This window comes from Nannospalax galili, unplaced genomic scaffold (genome assembly GCF_000622305.1).
Source record: "Nannospalax galili isolate Female #2095 unplaced genomic scaffold, S.galili_v1.0 scaffold686, whole genome shotgun sequence".
NCBI classification, from domain to species: Eukaryota; Metazoa; Chordata; class Mammalia; order Rodentia; family Spalacidae; genus Nannospalax; species Nannospalax galili.
In genome coordinates, this window is record NW_008355472.1 from 658585 (window position 1) to 679636 (window position 21052).

The window sequence follows — 21052 nt, forward strand, 5'->3', positions numbered from 1 at the left end:
AGATACTCAATGGTTTTTCTTTTCACTGAGATACAAGAAGCAGCCTAGGGGGAAAGTATAAGTACTAGTATGAAACAACTCTCCCTAAGCCAGTCCTGTAACCCATCTAGTGCCAACAAAACCAATCTTTTCATTCCAAGGAAGCTAGAACTATAAGTATAAAATAATTATGACTTGCTGATTCTTCTGGACATAATTTCAGTCTCCTCACTGATTTATGACCATGAGTACTAATCTACATATGGGTGCTAAAACAAAATAAATGGGTGTCAGAAATGGGAGACACCTCCTTTATGCCAACAGTAAAAAGAGGATAAAATTTTCAAGAAAAAAGATATCTTGATCTCACTAGAGGCAGTCTATAAAGAAGGAAATAGCTTGAGTTACAAAAGACATACCTTATTTTCTTGCCCCAGAGCCTGGAATTGAGAACATCCAACAACTACAAACTAAAAGCCATTTATGTTGCCCCTGATTTCTCCTCCCACATCATCTTCTTTGCACTTCTGACTACTGAGCTGCCAAGGTCTCAGGATTGGAAGTTAAACAGCTAAGGGCAAGTAAGTGAGCTTGGGTAAATGTCCTAGCATTATACAATCCTAGAAAACTATTAATTTATTATTATTATTATATTATTGTGTGCATGTGTACGCCTGTGTGTGCAGGCATGTGTGCACGGAAGTCGGAGGATAACTACTTTTGGAAGTCTGTTCTCTCCTTTCACCACGGGTTAGTATGATCAAATCCAGGTTGTCAGGCTTGTGCAGCTAGCACTTTTACCCAATGAGCTCTCTTACCAGCCAGGCTGTTATTATTATTTATTATCATTATTATTATTATTATTATTATTATTTTTTGGTCCTTTTGAGACAGGGTCTCCCTGTAGCCCCAGCTGTCCTGGAACTCACCATGTAGACCAGGCTGGCCTTGAACTCACAAAGATCCACCCAAGTGCTGGAATTAAAGGTGTGCGCCATCACGCCCGGCTATTATTATTATTTTTAATTAATTTTTTATGTGTATGAGTGTATTGCCTGCATGTATGTGAGTGCACCCATGTCATGCAATGCCGTGAAGGTCAGGAGAGGGCTTCAGATTTCCCTGGAACTGGAGTTAAGGACGGTTCGTAGCCACCATGTGGGTGCTGGGAATTGAACCTGGGTCCTCTGCAAGAGCAGTCAGTGCTCTTAACTGCTGAGCCATCTCTCCAGCCCCGGCTATTACTATTTTTAACCTGACAAATATAAATCACTCCAAAAAAATCTGAAGCATTTTGAACTCAACAGCATAATGCAAGGCATTTAAGGGAAGGGTGAACTCTACACATTAAGATGGTTGTTAAGTCCAGAGATATGCTCTGAAAAGCTGAACTCTACACATTAAGATGGTGCTAAGTCCAAAGATATGCTCTGAAAAGTGATCCTTCATTGTCATGAGTTAAGCTGGGTCTTGCAGGATGAGTACTGTGCAGGAAAAAAGAAGGGTAAGAGCTCATGGTGAGAAAAAAACCATGTGCAAAAACTGAGAGACAGCATAGCAAAATGTACAGAGGCATCACTGATGAGGTCAGACCTGTGATATAAGAGACTTGGGCTCCCGTGGCTGGTTGCCATTCCCCCATGCACCACCCCAGAAGAAGCTTCATTTCCATCTTCCCCCTCATTGCCTCCTCAGGGACAGGGACACAGGATTTAGGGATAGGAACAACTGAAGCGTCATAAATCAGGCCACACAAGAAAAAGGAGAAAGCAGCATTGACAAGGAGAGACGAGAGCAACTTGATGTCCTTTCATCCCAAGGTTCAGAAGTCAGAACACTAAGTCCTACCTTTGGGAGGAGGAAAGGGAGAACACCAACAGAAGAGACAAGAGCGGAGCACTCTGAGTGAGCATGGCAAAACTCTTGCCTTAGGGATATTAGGCTCTCAGACAGCCGGAATGAGACCAGGAGAGGAAAAAATGGGAATCTGGCTACTCACTGGGTTTTTTTTTTTTTTTTTTTTTTTTTTTTTTTTTTGGTCTTCTTTGGCTCTAGGCTTTAAGGAGAGATAAAGAGGCTACATAAGAATCCTAGTTTATCCCACCCAGGTCCCCAGAGGGGAAAAGTGACAAGCCTTTGTAAGTTGAAGATGAAAGGTTTCATTGTGCTACCCTGGATAGGGATAGAAGAGTCTGGAGCAGCCACACCACCATACAGCACCACTGTAGCCATGGTGGGATGCTGAATGGCATCAGAGGAAAGCCACTGTAGGTTCCCTAACCCAAGGGAACACTATTCCCTTCAAACAACTAAGGTCATCTGGAGCCAGCTATTTTCAGTTGTGGGTTGTGTTTGCCACCTCTGATTAAAAAAAAACCTCTGGGCAGCTTCAATAACCCACATTTTAACTCTGTGGGATCAATAGCTATTGTTCCTGTGGTGGTGCGTGGCTATAATACCAACATTGGGGAGGCTAAGGTAAGGGAGTTATGACTTCCAGTGAGTCTCAAAAAAAGTTTTGTAAGTAAATAAGGGGAGAAGGTCTTCCAAGCAGACAGAACAGCATGTGAGTTCTTTGAAAAAGGAGAAGATGTTTAAAAAAAAAAAAAAAGAGAGAGAGAGAAGAGAAGATGCGCATGAAAACCAAGAGGCCCAAGAGAGGTAAGCCATGGTTTCTGTGAGGAGAGGAGGTGGTGGAGAGAAAGACGGGACAAATGGCCTTCAGCTTCTTTTTCTATCAAACTAAGTAGCAAGTCAGAGCAAGGCAGATGCAGAAAATTACCTTAGAGGAAGGATCCCAGAAACAGAAAAAACAAAAACAAAAACCAAGACCCACCCCAAATTAATTTTCTGTCCTGCTAATTTATGTGGGATTTATAGAAAGATGTTTTTAGAAGGGGGATGCCTACAATAAAACAACTCCAACAACTTACTCTAAGGTGTCACAACCCAAAGAATGTAAATCACTCCTGAGTTTTCCTTTTGTTTTTTGTTTGTTTGTTTGTTTTTTGGTCTTTTTGAGACAGGGTCTCTCTGTAGCCCCAGCTGTCCTGGAACTCACTATGTAGACCAGGCTGGCCTTGAACTCACAGAGATCCGCCTGCCTCTGCCTCCTGAGTGCTGGGATTAAAGGCATGTGACACCACGCCTGGCCACTTCTGAGTTTTAATAGCATTTTGTATCTTCCTCCTGGCACTTGTCATTTTCTGCCTGGGGGCATGGTTTCTCTGCTAGTTTACCAGCTCCTGGTGATCATGAACCAGGTCCTGTTCATTCTGCAAAAATTATTTTTCTGATACTGTAAATCCAGTCAAAAGGTCACAGGCCTGAGAGGGGAAGCTACTCCTCTTGTTTTGCCTAATGGACATGATGTGCTTGTCAAACTGCCTTCCTAATAACTATGTTTATGCTCATAGATTAATGCTGCTGTCAGCTTTGATCAGAGAAGCTTCAGTTTGCAATGGTCAGCTATGACTGCAGAGACTCCTAACTAGTTAAAGTACTGAGAATAAATGACTGTTGGATGCCCAGGCATAACTGTAACATCCCCCTCCATGTATAACCTCCTCCATAGCTTAGGAAACATCACAGAAAAGGGGGAAGAAGGCATTTAAGGACTGGAGGAAAGGGAGAGGTATGGACTGACTTCCAGGTATGACATGGTTGCTTACTCTTGAACTCACAGAAGCTGAAGTTACATAAGATCTATACAAGATTGGGCCTGTCAATATCCTGTCATGGAGAAGGAGGGGCTGATGAGGCCCTACCCCTCCCTGAAGATTTATAGACAGTTCATAATGATGGGAGAGAGACAGTTTCTTTAGTGGTGTAGCCACTGGGGGATGTTCACATTCCTGTAAGTAAATTCTCACCATGTTCCTGTAAACTACCCTTATGAAACTCACTGGGATACAAACACACGTGTGCATGACATGAAAGTAGAAGAGAAAGCGGATTAGTGAGAGTGGGAGAGGGACTAGGAAGGGTAACGAGGGGTGAACATGACTGAAACATATTATGTACATGCATAAAAATGTCATAATGAAACCTATTGTTATGTATAATTAATATATGCTAATAAAACATTTTAACCAACTTTGCCTAGGCAAGGCATCAACAGAGCATATTACATGATAAATGTATTCATTAAATACTCTATAGCTTCATGATATCTGAGTTGAAGGACTCTTAAGCTATTCTGATCCAAAGTTTCTCAGTCTTTATGAAGAGTCTGATAAAAACTATGGGGACTGGGGATGTACCTTGGTGGTAGAACACTTGTCTACTATGCACAAGACCCTAGGTGCAATCCATACCATTGGATAAAAGTTATAGTAGACTCAGGGGCATGGTGGCCCAGGCCTGTAATTCCAAATCTCTTAGAAATATTCACATACAAAAAACATTTTACATATAATTTCATGGCCCACCATGCCTAGACAGGTAAGGTTAATTTATTCAGGCTGGGTATGGTGGTGCACACCTTTAATCCCAGCACTTGGGAGGCAGAGGCAGGTGGAGCTCTGTGAGTTTAAGGCCAGCTTGGTCTACATTGTGAGCTCCAGGCCAGCTGGGGCTACAGGGAAACTCTGTCTCAAAAAAGCCCCCCCTCCAAAGATTAATTTATTCAGAGTTACAAAGCTCAAAAGTAGTGAACTAACCCTGAACATGTTTTCTACTGGAAGCCTACCTGACACAGGTCTCAAAGATGAATGTTCTTACGAGATTCCTTGTAAAGATGATACTCAGAAAATGGTGACTTTAGTGGTTTTGAGGCTCTAATACAGTAATTTGCACTTCTGTCATAGAAAAGCAAAGGCAGATGTATAGTTGTATGAGAGCATTAAAATAGACCAAAGAATCGAAGGATACTGAAGATTCCCTAACTATAACAACAAAATCTTCTCAATTCTACTGCCTATAGGAAGTGATAGACTTGAGACTCAAAGCCAAGCTTCTGACTATCAGGTCAGTTCTGTATCCACCAAACCACAAAGTCTGCACATGAAGAGAAATTTAGCCAACCACAGAAGCAGTCACGGAGCTGAGGCCAGAGAAACTGATGAAATGATACTACGATGCTTACAACTCCCTCCCAGTTATCACTGATGATTCAAGGAGCACATACATAGTTTGTATCTGCAATACTATAAAAACCAGCTATTTGGGATGAAAATATCAATCCATCTCTTACTTGCAGCACATTATTCATTCAACTAATGTTAATACATGATTTCTACTCTGAGGTCCACACTGAAATACTAAAAAGATGCTTTTTCAAAAATATCATAAATAATAAAACTAAGCCATATCGTTTTTCTGTGTGATAATATGGCCTAGGGACAAGATTATTAGCTGGTAGAAACATCTCTGATCTGGATAACTCCAAAGTAAGCAACCAGAGAGGACCAAGAGCTAACCATATCCTTTCTGATCCTCCTGTTTCCCACCTATGCATATATGATCTTCAGGTCTCTACAAAAGCCCCACACTATCTCTAAAGGGCTCGCCTTGCTTACCTCTTGCACTTTGATTAAGTGTTTGTATCTTCCAATGCCATGAGTGGGCTTTGACCTGTAGTGCCGACTGGTACTCAGTAGAATGCCACCTAAGAGAGGAAGAAAAACTGTTTATAAGCTCTTCCAGAGACAGATCATATGTAAGGAGATAGTTCTTGATGCTGAGCTTATTCCAAATTTGCCCTCCTAGTCTCTCCTTTTAGCCCCTGAAATATATTCAGTCCCTACCACCCATTTTTCTTTGGGAAATTCTCTCCTGAAAAAGTCATTGAGGGGCAGGGGGACAAAATATATTGTAATGAGGTTCTTACCGTCTCTTATTCTGCAATAGGCAATATTTGTTTTTTGAAATTTTTGTTGGTTTGGTTTGTTCTTTTTGAAGGAAGTGAGATGGTTCAGTGGGTAATAGTGCTGTAGTCAAGGCTGAAGACCTCAGTTTGATCCCTGGGACCCATAAGGTGGAAGGAGATAAGCAACTCCTGTGAGTTGCCCTCTAACCTCAGTGTGCACACATACACACATACATACATAAACAAATGTTCTTTTTGAAACAAAGTCTCATTCTATAGCCCAGACTGACACTTACTATGTACCCAGCCCAGACTGACACTTACTATGTACCCCAGGCTGGGCTGAAACACTCAGTAACCCTCTTGCCTCAGCTTCCAAAGAGCTGAGATTACAGGTATGAGCCAGCATGCAACACCCTCTGGAGGTTTTCAGTTGGCAACTGTATAAAGAGGCAGGCAGCAAAAATAACCAGCAAAGAAAAGTATTACAAAGTTCTATAAAGTTTTAAAGATCATATAGTAATGGGTATATAGCCTAGCAATAGAACACTTGCCTAAGATGCTCAAGTCCTTTTTTTTTAAGATTTTATTTTTATTTTATGTGTATGGTTTGCCTTTATGAACATAAGTGCATGCCTGGTGCCTGCAGAGGCCAGAAGAGGGCGTTGGACCCCCTGGAACTGGAGTTAAGGACAGGTGTTAGCTACCATATGGGTGCTGGAAACTGGACGCTGGTCCTCTGCAAAAGCAGCCAGTGCTATTAACCACTAAGCCATCTCTCGAGCCCCCATGCCCACCACCACAAACAACTGAAAAAATAATAATAATCTACCCAGGGGTGGTGGCACATGCCTTTAATCCCAGCACTTGGGAGGCAGAGGCAGTCAGATCTCTATGAGTTCAAGGCCAGCCTGGTCTACATAGCAAGTTCCAGGCCAGCTGGGGCAACAAGGAGACCCTGTCTCAAAAGACCAAAAAAAAAAAAAAAATCCGATTTAACTTATATTATTGATATGGAGCAATATCCAATACATATTTTAAGTGAACACCAACAAAAAGAAAAACCTTAGGAAAACAGAGCTGCATGTGTGTACGCCATTACTAGGAAAAAACAGAATCCTTCTATGCATACATTCTGTAGTGGGTCCCATTCAAAGGACTTGTTGCTAAAACTTGCTTCCAAATAAACACACATATGCATGCATACATACATGCATACATATATATGCACATTCTTTTTTAATCATCATTCTTATCTTCATCCATAAATAAAAATGAAATGGTAGTGTCATGGTTAATATTGTCAACCTGACAGGATCTGGAATCACCAGAGACAAGTATCTGGGCATGTCTGTGAGGGACTTTCTAGACTAGGTTAGCTGAGGTGGGAACACCCACCCTAAACATGGGTGGTACCATTCCTTGGGCTGGGTTCTGGAACCACGTAAAAACAGAGCTAACTCAGTACCAGCACTGCTTCTCTCTGCAGAGTAGTGTGGCCAGATACCTCTTGTTCCTGTCTCATGTCTTCCCTGACAGGATGGACTGTGTCCCACCAATTGTAAAACAAAGTAAACTCTCTCGTCTCAAAGTTGCTTCCTGTCAGGTATTTGTTCACAGCGATAAGAAAATTAACTAATACAGGTAGCTTACAAACTTTAGTGAAATGATCAACAAGTCATCCAGAAAGTGAGAGGTAGAACTGCCATTACACTTGGGTCTATCTGACTGCAGAGTTTATGTTGATAATCACTAGGTCATAACACTTAAGTTTCTAGAATGCAAACACTGCCTAGACCTGATGGTTTCTAGCTTTGGTTTCAGATTTTTATTTCTGTCCTTTCCCTGAAATTAGCCATGGACAGGTTATATCTGTCTGCCTTTCTTGTTCATGCTCCACTTTCTGGGGAAGTCCATCTCCCTTTCTTCCTGGTTCTGTGACTCCTGTCAGGAAGTAACAGAAGTAATAGAAGTAATTGAAGAGTCTAAGGAACATCAAGTAAAACATTTCTTTGGCCCCTGCTTTCTAAAATGGGCTTCCAAGCAGGTGTGCTCTATGTCAGGCCAGAGACAATCCTGGCTGCAGAGAACTTTCCTGCATTTACAATCCACATTATTTGATCAAGACAACCCAGGACATCATGGATCCTATCTAGGATAGGAGTTGGTTCATACTTAAAATTACATGCTAACAATTCTGTAGACATTGGGACTGTTATAAAGGTGAAGATATATGCTACTTTCCCTTGACATAGTCAAGATCTACTAAGGAAGGATAGAAAAGCAGATAATTATAATACAGTATACAAATTAACAGAGATGTAATGTTGTGGGTACCCAAAGAAGAAAAATTAATTCTGCCTTTGGTGTGGGGGTGGAGGGCACAGGGTTTAACATAACAGGTCCAAGTGATAGCTGTGTTCTTGAAAGAAGCATAAGGGCTTACCGTGCAAAAAAGAGAGAGATTTTCAGAGGTTCTCAAACAAACAGCAATGACTGTATGTGAGGTATTTTCATGGCTGCTGCCCCAACTACACTTTCCCAAATAGAAGGATTTTGATGTTTTGAGGCTTTTGGCTCCAGACCCTACAACCTGAGCCCTCACCTGAGCTGATAAATACCCTAATTTCCCTTTTTCTTTTTCTTTCTCTCTCTCTTTTTTTTTTTTGGTATTTTTGAGACAGGGTCTCCCTGTAGCCCCAGCTGACCTGGTACTCACTCTGTAGACCAGACTGATTTCAAACTCACAGAGATCTGCCTACCTCTGCCTCCTGAGTGCTGGGTTTAAAGGTGTGTTGCCACCATGCCTGGCTATACCCTAATTTCTTTAACAGATATACACAATGCTCCTCAGACCAGGGCCTTGAAAATGAGTCTCCTTCAACAAGATTTTCATTTCCTCAAAATACTTCAAAATATTGCCTTATGGGGCCATGAAGATGGTTCAGCAGGTAAAGGTACCAGCCATCAAGCCTGACATCCTGAGCTTGATTCCTGGAACCCAAAGGGTGAGAGGAGAAAACTGATTCCTTCAAGTTGCTCTCTGACCTCTGCATGCACACTGCTGTGTGCACACAGACACAGACACACACAAAATAAATGTTTAAGAAAATACTGCCTCCTGGGGAGGGGCTGGATCGATGGCTCAGCAGTTAAGAGCACTGGCTGTTCTTGCAGAAGACCCAAGTTTGAATCCCAGCACCCACATGGTGGCTAACAACTGTCCATAACTCCAGTTCCAGAGGATTTGACACCCCCTTCTGTCCTCCAAAGGTACTGCATGGCAGGTGCACTTACACATGCAAGCAATACACTCATACACATAAAATAAAAATAAATAAATAATAAAAAATCCTGCCTCCTGAAAAGAACTGAACTCTCCAAAGTACATTCATTCACCCATAAAAATTTATTATTATACATTCAGATAGCCAATGACAACTTTACCCTTTTAAGTTTGCAAATGACAGATACTAGAGTTGTAAAATTATGGAGTATTCAACTACTCAGTATCTGTGGAGGCCTGACTGGTACCAAGCATTGACTTAGAAGCTCAAACTGTAACAGTGAACAAAGACAGGTCCCTCTAGCAGGGGTGGTGGTACACACCTGTAATCCTAAAACTCCAGAGAATGAGGCAGGAGGACTGAAGGGCCAAGGCTGGTTTGGGCTACATATGCAAGACCTTGTCTCAAAAACAAACAAACAAACAATCCCCTATATAAAATCCCCTATTCACTAGGGAGACAGGCTTTTAAGTAAAATGTGAAGGCTAGCTGGGCCTGGTGGCACACACCTTTAATGCTAGCACTAGGGAGGTAGAGACAGGCCAAAAGGTCTTTGTGAGATCAAGGCCAGCCTGATCTATATAGTTCCAAGGGCAACTAGGGCTACAGGGAGACCCTGTCTAAAATAAATAAATAAATAAAAAATAAAGGCTAATTATGAGTTAGTGAGGATAAAACATTGTATAGGGAGGGAAGAGCCAGAGAAATTTTCAAAGTGGAGTACAAGGAGCAGAGTGGTAAGAGATGAACTTACAGAAAACTCAGAATGAGCTTAATTACTGAGTACTTATATGCTGCTATAAAAGTGTCAATGCCAACCAAACTTCATCTACAGTCTAGGTGAAGGAGGGACTCATGGTAGAATAGTCACAAAGTAAATGTAAAATACAACACATCAGAGAGGGCTGTGGCAATATGATAGGTGGACTTATGCCAGCATGGAGTGGCAGAGGAGGCTTCTGAAAAAAAAAAAAAAGACATCTGAAATGAGACTGGATTTCTGAGGAAATGGTAACAGTGGTTATCCCTAGGGAACAGAAGTGGCCAGAAGCCAGAGGGGAGACTTACATTTTAAAAAATATTTTATTCTTTTATGTGTATGAGTGTATTGTTTGCATGTGGATAGGTACATCCATGTCATGCAATGCCTGCAGAGGTCAGAAGAGGGCACTGGATCCCCTGGAACTGGAGTTACAGATGGTTGTTAGCTGCTATGTGGGAATCAAAACCTAGGTTCTTTTCCAGAACAGCCTGTGCTCTTAACCACTGAGTCATTTCTCCAGCCCTGGCATACTTACTTTTTAATTAGACTCTTTTATACCTTTTAAAATTTGTTCCATATACATATACTATCTATTAAAAATAATAAGACACAACAAACAGGAAAGTAGGAGTTTCTTACAGGGGAAGATGGAGGATGTATACTCCAGATGAAGAAACAGCATGTGCAAAGGCCCTAATGTGGGGCACAATCAAGAGGCAGAAATACTGTGAGTGTGGTTGACACAAAGAAAGACAGACCAAAGACTAAAGGGGGTGGAGAACTGGAACCAACAAAACTGGGACTTGTTAAGGGTTTGGATTTCATCCTGAACAGCAATAAGCAGAGAAATTACATGATTGTTATGTTTCTAAAAGATCATTTTGTTTGCTGTGTGAAAGGAGTCAGAAAGAGTATGGACTGGAAGGGTTAGGAGATTAGAAGACTGAGCTGTTACTATTGACCTTTCTATACCCACACATACCTTTACTCCACCCTCTGGAGCCACAGAAGAGTCCTTCTAAAACAAAAATGTAATCATTGTTCTTTAAAAAAAAAAGTCTCTTTTTATTTTGTATTATTATTATCATCATTATTATTATTAATATTAGTGTTTTGCCTATATGTATGTGCACAATGCACATGCAATGCCCATGGAGGCTAGAAGAGGGTAGTGGATCCCATGGAACTGGGTTACAGATGGTTGTGAGCCACCTGATGTGGGTGCTAGGAACTGAACACACCTGATGTGGGTGCTGGGAACTGAACCCAGGCCCTCTGAAAGAGCTGTACATGTTCTTAACCACTGAGCCATCTCTCCAGCCATTCATTGTTCTTTGCCATTAATTCAACCTTTCATCCATTGTACAAATGTAATTTTTGGCAGTGGCCACTGTTTGTCAGAGACTATAGAGACAACAATGAGATGTTATTTGCCCAGTTTTCCAATGTCTGATAGGTTTCCACTGCCCAAAGTTGGAATTGCTTAGCTAAACATTTATGGACCTTGACTTTATAGTCTAGGTCCAACTATTCCATTTCATTCTATTACTGTACGTGGTGGTGTATGTCTGTAGTCCCAGCACTTGGGAGGCAGAGGCAGGTGGATCTCTGAGTTCAAGGCTAGCCTGGTCTACATAGTGAGTTCCAGGACAGCTGGGGCTACAGGGAGACCCTGCTTCAAAAAGACAAAAAAAAAAATTCCATTTCTCAGCCATAGAGCTACACTGGGCATTTTATATAAGCCTTGTCACTGTGCCTTGCTGGCCTGTCCCCCTCAGTTAGGGGACTGTGCCTCACTGATATGAAATTCTACACAACATCCACAGCCAACTGAAGTCACCATCTCTATGAAACTCTTCTGCTGCCCTAAACATACAAAGATCAAGAGTTTAGCTTCAGAGTTATAGCTCTCTTGTGCCTGTACTATATAATAAAATATTTGGGGAAAATAAAAGCTCAGGAGGCTGGAGAGATGGCTTAGTGGTTAAGAACACTGACTGTTCTTGCAGAAGACCTGGGTTCACATCCCAGCACCCACATGGGCTAACAACTGTTCATAACTCCAGTTCCAGGGGATCGACAGCCTCTTCTGACCTCCGCAGGCATTGCCCAACACAGGTGCACTTACCTACATGCAGGCAATATACACATACACATAAAAGAAAAATAATATTTTTTTAAAGTTAAAAAAAAACTCAGATGTCAATCACCATGTTTAAGCACACAGACACTCAATCATCCATCAGTGACTCCAAAAAGCAGAAAGGAGGCTGATCTCTGAGATGATGATACAGCTCAAGTTGCAAGGGTTGCAAATTTGGGAATTCCTTGGCAAGGAGACATTCTCAAATTCAGTTTGGGGCAATTCCTATAATTAGAGCATCTGGTTAATTAAAAAGCTGGTTCAAACCACTGTTAAATTAACCATTTTCCCTCCTTAAATGAAAGGTTTGGGTCAAATTGCCAGTGGTTAAACTGTTTAATTAGCCAGTTGTTTTAATCATAAAATGTTTAAGTTTGAAAGCCTCTTATTTCCAGTAAGTTCAACTGGATTCTTTCCCTCTACTTTGTGTCATTAAGCTAATTTCCTGCTGTCACATGAACATCCTAGCCCATTGGTAGGAAAAGCCACCCTTCACTGACAAGTCAGAAAACTCCTTGATTCAAATTGAAAATCGTTCAATTGCCACAATTGTAAGATGTAAGCACATACTCCTCCCCTTTCCTTTGCGTACATTAGAGACAAATGTCCTTCAATATTTATGTTCACTTACCAGGGAACTGAACCTGTCAATCTAGGTTGGGGGTAAACAACTCTGTTTTAATTTTCTCTTTTTGAAACTGGAACAAGTATTTTCAGCAGAGCTATGCAGATAGAGAATGGGGATAAAACTGGAATAGCACCAACCAAGAATCCAATTACAGGATATTCTCTACATTCAACAGACTCTACGTCCCTCAAGGCAGAGAAAATGCCAGTGCCTGGCAAACAGTACATAATAAATGCATACTTAAAAAACAAAACAAAAATGGTTCTCAAGACACTCTACCAAAGCAGTCTGCAATGATTTGTGCCTGGCAGCTGCCCACTTTGTTTTTTTCAAGTTCTTCTGATGCTTCCTAGATTTGAATACAGGTGTCTCTGCTTACTCTGTGGTCAGACCACTCCAAGCTCCCTTCATTTACCCTCTTTTTATACATTTACTTTGAACTAATATATTCAAGTTAATAAGAAAAAGAGAACGACCATAATCAGCCTTTCCTTAGGTCAGCTGGGATGATACCACAGCCCATACATGGAGTGAATAAGTGGAGGTAGAAACAGGGCACTGCTCCTTACTCTTCTAAACATTATTATAATACAATTTTGAAATTTCATGTAGCCCAGGCTGGCCTGAAATATGAGAGTAGCAAAGGATGACCTCGAACTCCTGATCCTCCTGTCACATCTCTCTCCCAAATGTTGGGATTACAGGCATACACCACTATGCCCTGTTCATGTAGTGCTGGGGGTTGAATCCAGAGCTTTGTATAAGTCCTCTACCAACTGAGCTACACCTCTAGCCCCAGTATGAAAGATTTTTTAAAAAACAATAATAGGGGCTGGAGAGATGGCTCAGTGGGCACTAGGGATTCAAACTCAGGTCTTTAAAAAAATTTATTATTTTTATTTTATGTGTATGCGCATATTGCCTGCATGTAGGTAAGTGCACCCATGTCGTGCAATGCCCACAGATGCCAGAAGAGGCTGTCGGATCCCCTGGGACTGGAGTTATGGACAGTTGTTAGCTGCCATGTGGATGCTGGGATTCAAACCCGGGTCTTCTGCAAGAACAACCAGTGTTCTTAACTGCTGGGCCATCTCTCCAGCCCTACCCCAATTTTTTTTTTAATTGAGGAAACCAAGTTACAGAGAGGTAGTCAAAGGTCACAGAGTAAGTACCAGACATGGAACATGCTTGTAATCTCAGCACCTGTAAGGCTAAGACAGGAGGATCTCTGAGACCAGCCTGGGTAACAGAGTAAGGTCCTGCCTCAAAACAAACAAACAAACAAAGTAAATAATCACAGAAGGAAATGGTAGAGTTGGGAATCCACACTTCCTATAGGTTCCTGTCTAACCACTCACTACTTGATGTTCTTGTCCATGGCTCTATTCTATGTAAGGAGAAGGATTTGGTCCTGCCACTCTCCTCAAACATATACGTTAGGCCTTCTAGACAAAATTACTACAGAGTGCTGGAGGGTCATCTGCAGATGGCACACCAAATCAAGAAATACCCACTTACCTGCAGAATAAATGGGATTCTCTCCCAAAAATCTGAATCTAAAGAGAGAGGGAAAGGGAAAGGATGTTGAATTAGATATTCACATTTATTTGCAAAATTACCAAAATCTTTATGCTCTATGTTAAGAATATAGCAATGCTATATTTTCCTACTCTTTCCTTCCACAAACATTAGTGAGCACTGGCCATATGTCAAATAAAGTGGTCCTGGGATGTAAATATAAGTACAGTATCTATGCACGTGGTCTACTTGGGAATTGGTAAATGTAAATACATGTGAATCATAATATATTACTAATACAGAACAGAAAAATGTACAAGATTCAAAGGAAGATATGATTCCATCAACCAGAAAGATGGAACTACACAATTAGAACAATTTAAACTGAGTTTTTTTTTGTTTGGTTGGTTGGTTTTCTGGTATTTTTGAGACAGGGTCTCCCTGTAGTCCTAGCTGGCTCTGGAACTCCCTATGTAGACCAGGCTAACCTCAAACTACAGAGATTTACCTGCCTCTGCCTCCCAAGTGTTGGGATTAAAGGCATGCACTACCATGCCCAACTTAAACTGAGGTTTTGTTTTTGCTTTTGTTTTTAAAGACCCTAGCCCTGGGGCTGGAGAGATGGCTCAGCAATTAAGAACACTGACTGTTCTTGCAGAGGATTTTAGTTCGATTCCCAGCACCCACATGGCAGCTAACAACTGGCCATAACTCCAGTTCTAGGGGATCTGACAGCCTCTTCTGTCCTCCGCGGGCATCACGCCATGGGTTCACTCACCTACATGAAGGCATAACACTCACACACATAAAATAAAAATAATAAAATATTTTTTTTAAAAAATAACCTAGGGTCTGGAGAGATGGCTCAGCAGTAAAGAGTACTGACTGCTCTTGCAGAGGACTGGGGTTCGATTCCCAGCACCCACATGGCGGCTACAAACTGTCCTTAACTCCAGTTTCAGGGGAATCCGAAGCTCTCTTCTGACCTCTGCAGCATTGCATGACACGGGTGCACTCACATACATGCAGGCAATATACTCATACACATAAAATAAAAATAATAAGTAAAATATTTTTAAAAAGAACCTAGGCCTGCTTTTAGTTAGAAGCTTTTTCAAATAAGTAACAGATCTTTTTAAAATTTTTTTAAAAATACTTTATTATTTTTATTTTATGTGTATGAATGTATTACCTGCATGTATGTGAGTGCACCCATGTTGTGTAATGCCACAGAGGTCAGAAGAGGGCTTCTGATTCCCCTGGAACTGGAGTTAAGGACTGTTTGTAGCTGCCATGTGGGTGCTGGGAATCAAATCCCGGTCCTCTGCAAGAGCAGTCAGTGCTCTTAACCACTGAGCCATCTCTCCAGCCCTAAATTGAGTTTTTTAAAAAAATGAGGAACTGTGGACTAGGATATAGTTCAGTGGTCAAGGGGTGGCTCAGTCTGTCCAAGGCCTTGGATTTGACCCCTCATGCTACAAAAACAAAGAAGAAAAGGGGAAGAGGAAAGGAGAGAGGAGGGGAACTGTTCTCAATTCCGTAGCACTGCATGAAAAGCACTCTAAACAGGGGTATGAAGGAGTGTGTTTAGAAATTGCAAGAACTTAAGTAGAAGGTAAGAGGACGGTGAAAAAATAAAGCTGGAGAGGTATTCAGAAACCAGGTCATGAAGAAAATATAGGCTGTGCTGTTTGTTTTTTACTCTGTGTAAGCAGTGGAACATTCTCAGGATTTTTTTTTATGTGTATGTGTGTATTGCCTGCATGTAGGTAAGTGCACCCAAGTTGTGCAATGTCTGTGGAGGTCAGAGAGGCTGTCAGATCCCCTGGGACTGGAGTTACTGACAGTTGTTAGTTGCCATGTGGGTGCTGGGATTTGAACCCGGGTCTTCTGCAAGAACACTCAGTGTTCTTAACTGCTGAGCCATCTCTCCAGCCCCCAATTCTCGGGATATTTTAAGTACAGGAGTGAAACAATCAAGCTTGTGTTTTGGAAAAGTTGACCAGAGCATCAGGTGAGAGATGGAATGAGAAGAGACTGAAGCTGAAGAACCAACGAGTTGGACACAAGCCTTACAATATCAAGACAGGCTCTGGGAGGAGGGAGAGAAAAGGGCAGCGGTGAGAGCTGGGTGGCACAGAGAAGCCAGAGGACAGGAAGGAGAATAATATGGCTCTGCTCAGCTGACTAGGGGACTGGAACATTTTAATTCTGCATCCCAAGAAGCTTTGAAACTAAAGTGTGGTATAGGCCTGAGGAAAGCAAATCTGTGATTGAACGCTGACTAAACCATTTCTAAACTGTGACCTTACCCATTGTTTGATACTACTGTAATTCAGTTATCTCTTCTTTAAAATACAGATAATAATAGTACAATCTCAGGAGACTGAAACTCTATCTTAAACTCTGAGTCAGTTTCCTCTTTTGTGACATGAGTTATTTATATTCATCCTATATTTCTGTGAAGGTTAGAGATAACATGTAAAATGTCTAGGATGGTATTATAGCAGGTGTGTGTAAATTAGTAGTTAACTGATAGGAAAATATATTGAATAAGAAGAGGAAGGCTTCAAAAAATGTAAAACATTCATAAAATGACCCAGTCTTATGAGGCCAAGTAGCTAAAGAGGATTGCAATTTATCATTTTACATCCTGTGACTGCAATATTTAAGACACTGGTCAAATACCCGCTGAATCGAGAAACAATGTACCAAATGTATTCCATGAGCAACTAGACAAAAATCAATACAGAGGATACACTCTATATGTAGTATAATTAAAAAATAAAACAAAGGCCGGGTGTGGTGGCACACGCCTTTAGTCCCAGCAGAGGCAGAGACAGGCAGATCATTGTGAGTTCGAGGCCAGCCTGGTCTACATAGTGAGTTCAGGTCAGCTGGGACTACAGGGAGACCCTGTTTCAAAAAGACAAAAAACAAAAACAAAACAAAAAAACCCTTGGCTTTAGCTGGGTGTGGTGGCACACGCCTTTAATGCCCAGCACAGGCAGAGGCAGGCCTGTGAGTTCAAGGCCAGCCTGATCTACATAGTGAGTTCCAGCTGGGGCTACAGGAAGACCCTGTTTCAAAAAGGTCAAAAAAAGAAAGAAAGGAAGGAAGGAAGGAAGGAAGGAAGGAAGGAAGGAAGGAAGGAAGGAGGGAAGGAAGGAAGGAAAAAGAAAAGAAAAAAACCTTGGCTTTAATACCTAATTTTAACCTATATATATCATCTTAAAGAAATAGATTACCCTCTTTAGACTTCAGCATTAGGCATTGTGGGCCATGGAAAGGACTATAGATTTTATTTTGAGTAAGTTGATGTCATGTTTAATTCTCATTGTCAACTTGACTGAATTAAGAACCACCTAGGAGACACCTCACTGGGCTGGGGTCCCAGGATGAATAAAAGGAAGACAGCAGAAAGTGAGCCAAGCACCAGCATCATCTCTCTCTGCTTTCTGTCTGTGGATGCAAAGTGACCAGCTGCCTCATGCTACTGAGGTGATACCTTATCCATGATGAACTGTAAACTGAAACTGTAAACCAAAACAAACCTTCCTTCTTTAAGTTGCTTCTTGTTGGGAATTTGGAAACAATAAGACAGTAATTAATATAGATAGCATACCATTGGAGAATTTTGAGCAAAGGAGTGATATAACTGAACTTGCTTTGAAAAAATAGCTCCATTTCAGTATGAAGAAAAAAAGACCAAAGTAAACATTGAGAGATTAGTTAGGAAGACTGTGAAGATGATGATAAGATGAGGAGCTGATTTTCCAGGGTTTAGCAAAACAGAAAACATAAAGCTGAAAACTAGAGGTAAGAAATGGCTTGACTCTGGATATATTTCAACACTGGAGCTCAGCTGAAAAGTTGGCTATAGAACAAGAGCAATAACAGTGTCGATGAAATTCAAGTGTTTTGGCCTGAGTGACTAGATGAATGGAATGACCTTTTACTGAGAATGGGAAAGGAGCAAGATGCTAGGGAATCAAAACTTGAGCTGCTTAGCAGACACACAGTGGATATGAAGAAAGCAACATGTTATGTCAACCACAAATCTACTGTTAGCCATATTTGTTACTAATATCCTTACCTTAAGAGGGAAAAGACTTGCTTAGAAATGGTATTGTTCCGCAGCCCCAGCACCTACAACAAAACAGCCATGTGAGGATAATCCTAACCTTTCAGACCTCCAAGCACCTCTTCTCACGAAGTATACAAACCATAAAGTTCCAAAAGCTGTTATCTAGCAAATACCTAACTTGAAAGCAAAACAAAGGTTTGTTATTCTGCCCAGTAGAGAAAATGCTTTAATTTTTTATTTATTTTTATTTTATGTGTATGCATGTATTGCCTGCATGTAAGTAAGTGCACCCATGTTGTGCAATGCCCACGGAGGTCAGAAGAGACTGTCGGATCCCCTGGGACTGCAGTTATGGACAGCTGTTAGCTGCCATGTGGGTGCTGGGATTCGAACCTGGGTCTTCTGTAAGAACACCCAGTGTTCTAAACCGCTGAGCCATCTCTTCAGACCCCGAAAATGCTTTAAAAAATAAATAACAGAATATTTCCCCCACAATTTTTCATCCTGTTTTTCTCTTTTTCAATTTGATCGTTTTTCTCCTCCTCCCCCTCCCCTTCCTCCTTCCTCCCCCTCCCCCTCCTCCTTCCTCCCTCCCTCCTTCCTCCTTCCTTCCTCCCTCCTTCCTCCAGGTACACAATATTGTCCTTTTTTTTTTTTTTGAGACAGGGTCTTAGCCTTAGCTGGCCTGGAACTCAGAGATCTGCCTGCCTCTGCCTCCCGAGTCTTGGAACTAAAGGCATGCACCACCATGACCAACCTGTTTTTCTTTAAAAAAAAAAAAAAAAAATAACCAAAAATTTCAGGCTGGTGAGATGGCTCAGAAGTTAAGAGCACTGGCTGCCCAGCACCCACATGGTGACTAACAGCCATCTGTAACTTCAGTTCCAGGGGTCCAGTGCCCTCTTCTGATCTCCACAGGCATTGCACAACACAGGCACACTCACACACATGCAGACAATACACTCATACACATAAATTAAAATAAATATTTAATTTCATTTTTAATATTTTAATTTTGATTATTTTTGTTTTATGTGTATGAATGCAGTGCCTGCATGTATGTAAGTGCACCCATGTCGTGCAATGTCTGTGGAAGTCAGAAGAGGGCAATGGATTCCCCTGGAACTGGAGTTAAAGGTGGTTGTTAGCCACTTTGTGGCTGGGAACTCACTATGTAGACCAGGTTGGCCTCAATCTCACAGAGATCTGCCTGCCTCTGCCTTCCGAGTGCTGGGATTAAAGGCATGCACCCGCATGCCCAGCTCTTCTTTTGAATTTTAATTTTGTGTGTGTGTGTGTGTGTGTGTGTGTGTGTGTGTGTGTGTGAATGTACACATGAGTTCAGGTGCCTACAGAGGCCAAAGCATCAGATCTTCTTGGAGCTGGAGTTTCAGGCAGCAGTGAGCCACTCAACATGGGTGCTGGGAATTGAACTCAAGTCTTCTGCAAGAACAGTACACACTCTTCACCATTGTGCTGTCTCTCCAGCCCCGATCTATTTTTTCTAATATCAATCAACAAATATTATACATCTGTCATCCACAATACAAAAAGAGGGACTTTCTTAAATATTAATTCTCAAACACTGCAAAATAATTTTGTAAGGGAGGCAACTAAAACCCAGAGCGGCTTTTTGGTTTGTCTTTAATATTTTATTTATTATTTTTATTTTATGTGTATGAGTATTTTGCTTGCATGGTAAGTGCACCACATACATGCAATACTCTGCAGAGGCCAGAAGAGGGCGTCAGATCCCCTAGAACTGGATTTTCAGACTGTTAATCACCATGTGAGTGCTAGGAACTGAACCTAGGTCCTCCGCAAGAGCAGCAAGTGTTCTTGTGCCATCTCTCCATCCCCTCCAAGGGAGGTTTTCTTCTGTTGGTCATTTGGGGTTTATTTTTTGCTGTTGTTGTTTTGTGTTTGGCTTTGGTTTTTGTTGTTGTTTTTGGTCTTTTTGAAACAGGGTCTCCCTGTAGTCCCAGCTGGCCTGGACCTCATTACATAGACCAGACTGGCCTTGAAATCACAGAGATCTGCCTGCCTCTGCCTCCCAACTGCTCGGACTACAGGCGTGCACCACTACCCCGACTCATGTTTTTTTTTTTTTAATGTGTAACTCAAAGGCGGCTAAGACTGTCTTATTCCAGAGCTATGCCTTTCTTACAGCACACAGTCTCTTTCAATAACAACAGTAATGATAATACCAATTGTGACAAAACAATAAGAGGAAGCAACAGCAATGGCTATTCCCACCCCAGTTTTCAATCCCACTCTGCCTTGCTAGTACCCACCTGAAAGATCAGCAGTACAGCCTTGCTAAGGAAGTATACGACATGTGGGACCTCCTTTTATAAACTGCTAATTCTAAATGTCTGTCCTTAAGATCCCATAACATATAGAAAAGTATGCCCATTATGGGTAACAATTTCAATTCCTCCGACATGTATATGTGAAGAGCTTATTATGCAAAAAAACATAAAAAATCTGAGAATGCCACAGGCAAGAGGAACCTAAGGAAGCATGATGACTAAATGGATTGGAATGTCCTAGATGGGATCCTGGGACAGAAAAAGGACTTTCAATAAAAACAGAAGAGACTGAAATAAAGTATGGACTTTCTTTTTTTTAATATATTTTATTTTTTAAGAAGAAGCATTTCATTACAGCTTTAACATACTCAATGACAGTTTCCAGAGCAAAGATACATCTCTTTCAAAAGTGGCTATAAAATTTTTAGGTTTTCTGTTGAACTAATACAGTTATACAATATTGAATTCAGTATAAACGCCTTTAATCCCAGCACTCGGGAGGCAGAGACAGGCGGATCTCTGTGAG

General features: G+C 41.4%; 1 protein-coding gene across 1 annotated transcript in view; it reads right to left on the reverse strand.

Moving 5' to 3' along the window:
- Positions 1-21052, reverse strand: part of Mrpl48 (mitochondrial ribosomal protein L48) — a 65439-nt gene that overhangs the window by 33911 nt on the left and 10476 nt on the right. The window contains exons 2-4 of the mRNA XM_008852716.2: positions 18224-18276; positions 14128-14165; positions 5499-5587 (exon numbers count right to left, since the gene is read on the reverse strand). Of these exons, the coding sequence (XP_008850938.1) occupies positions 5499-5587; positions 14128-14165; positions 18224-18276 (180 nt within the window). The remainder of the gene's footprint in view (positions 1-5498; positions 5588-14127; positions 14166-18223; positions 18277-21052) is intronic.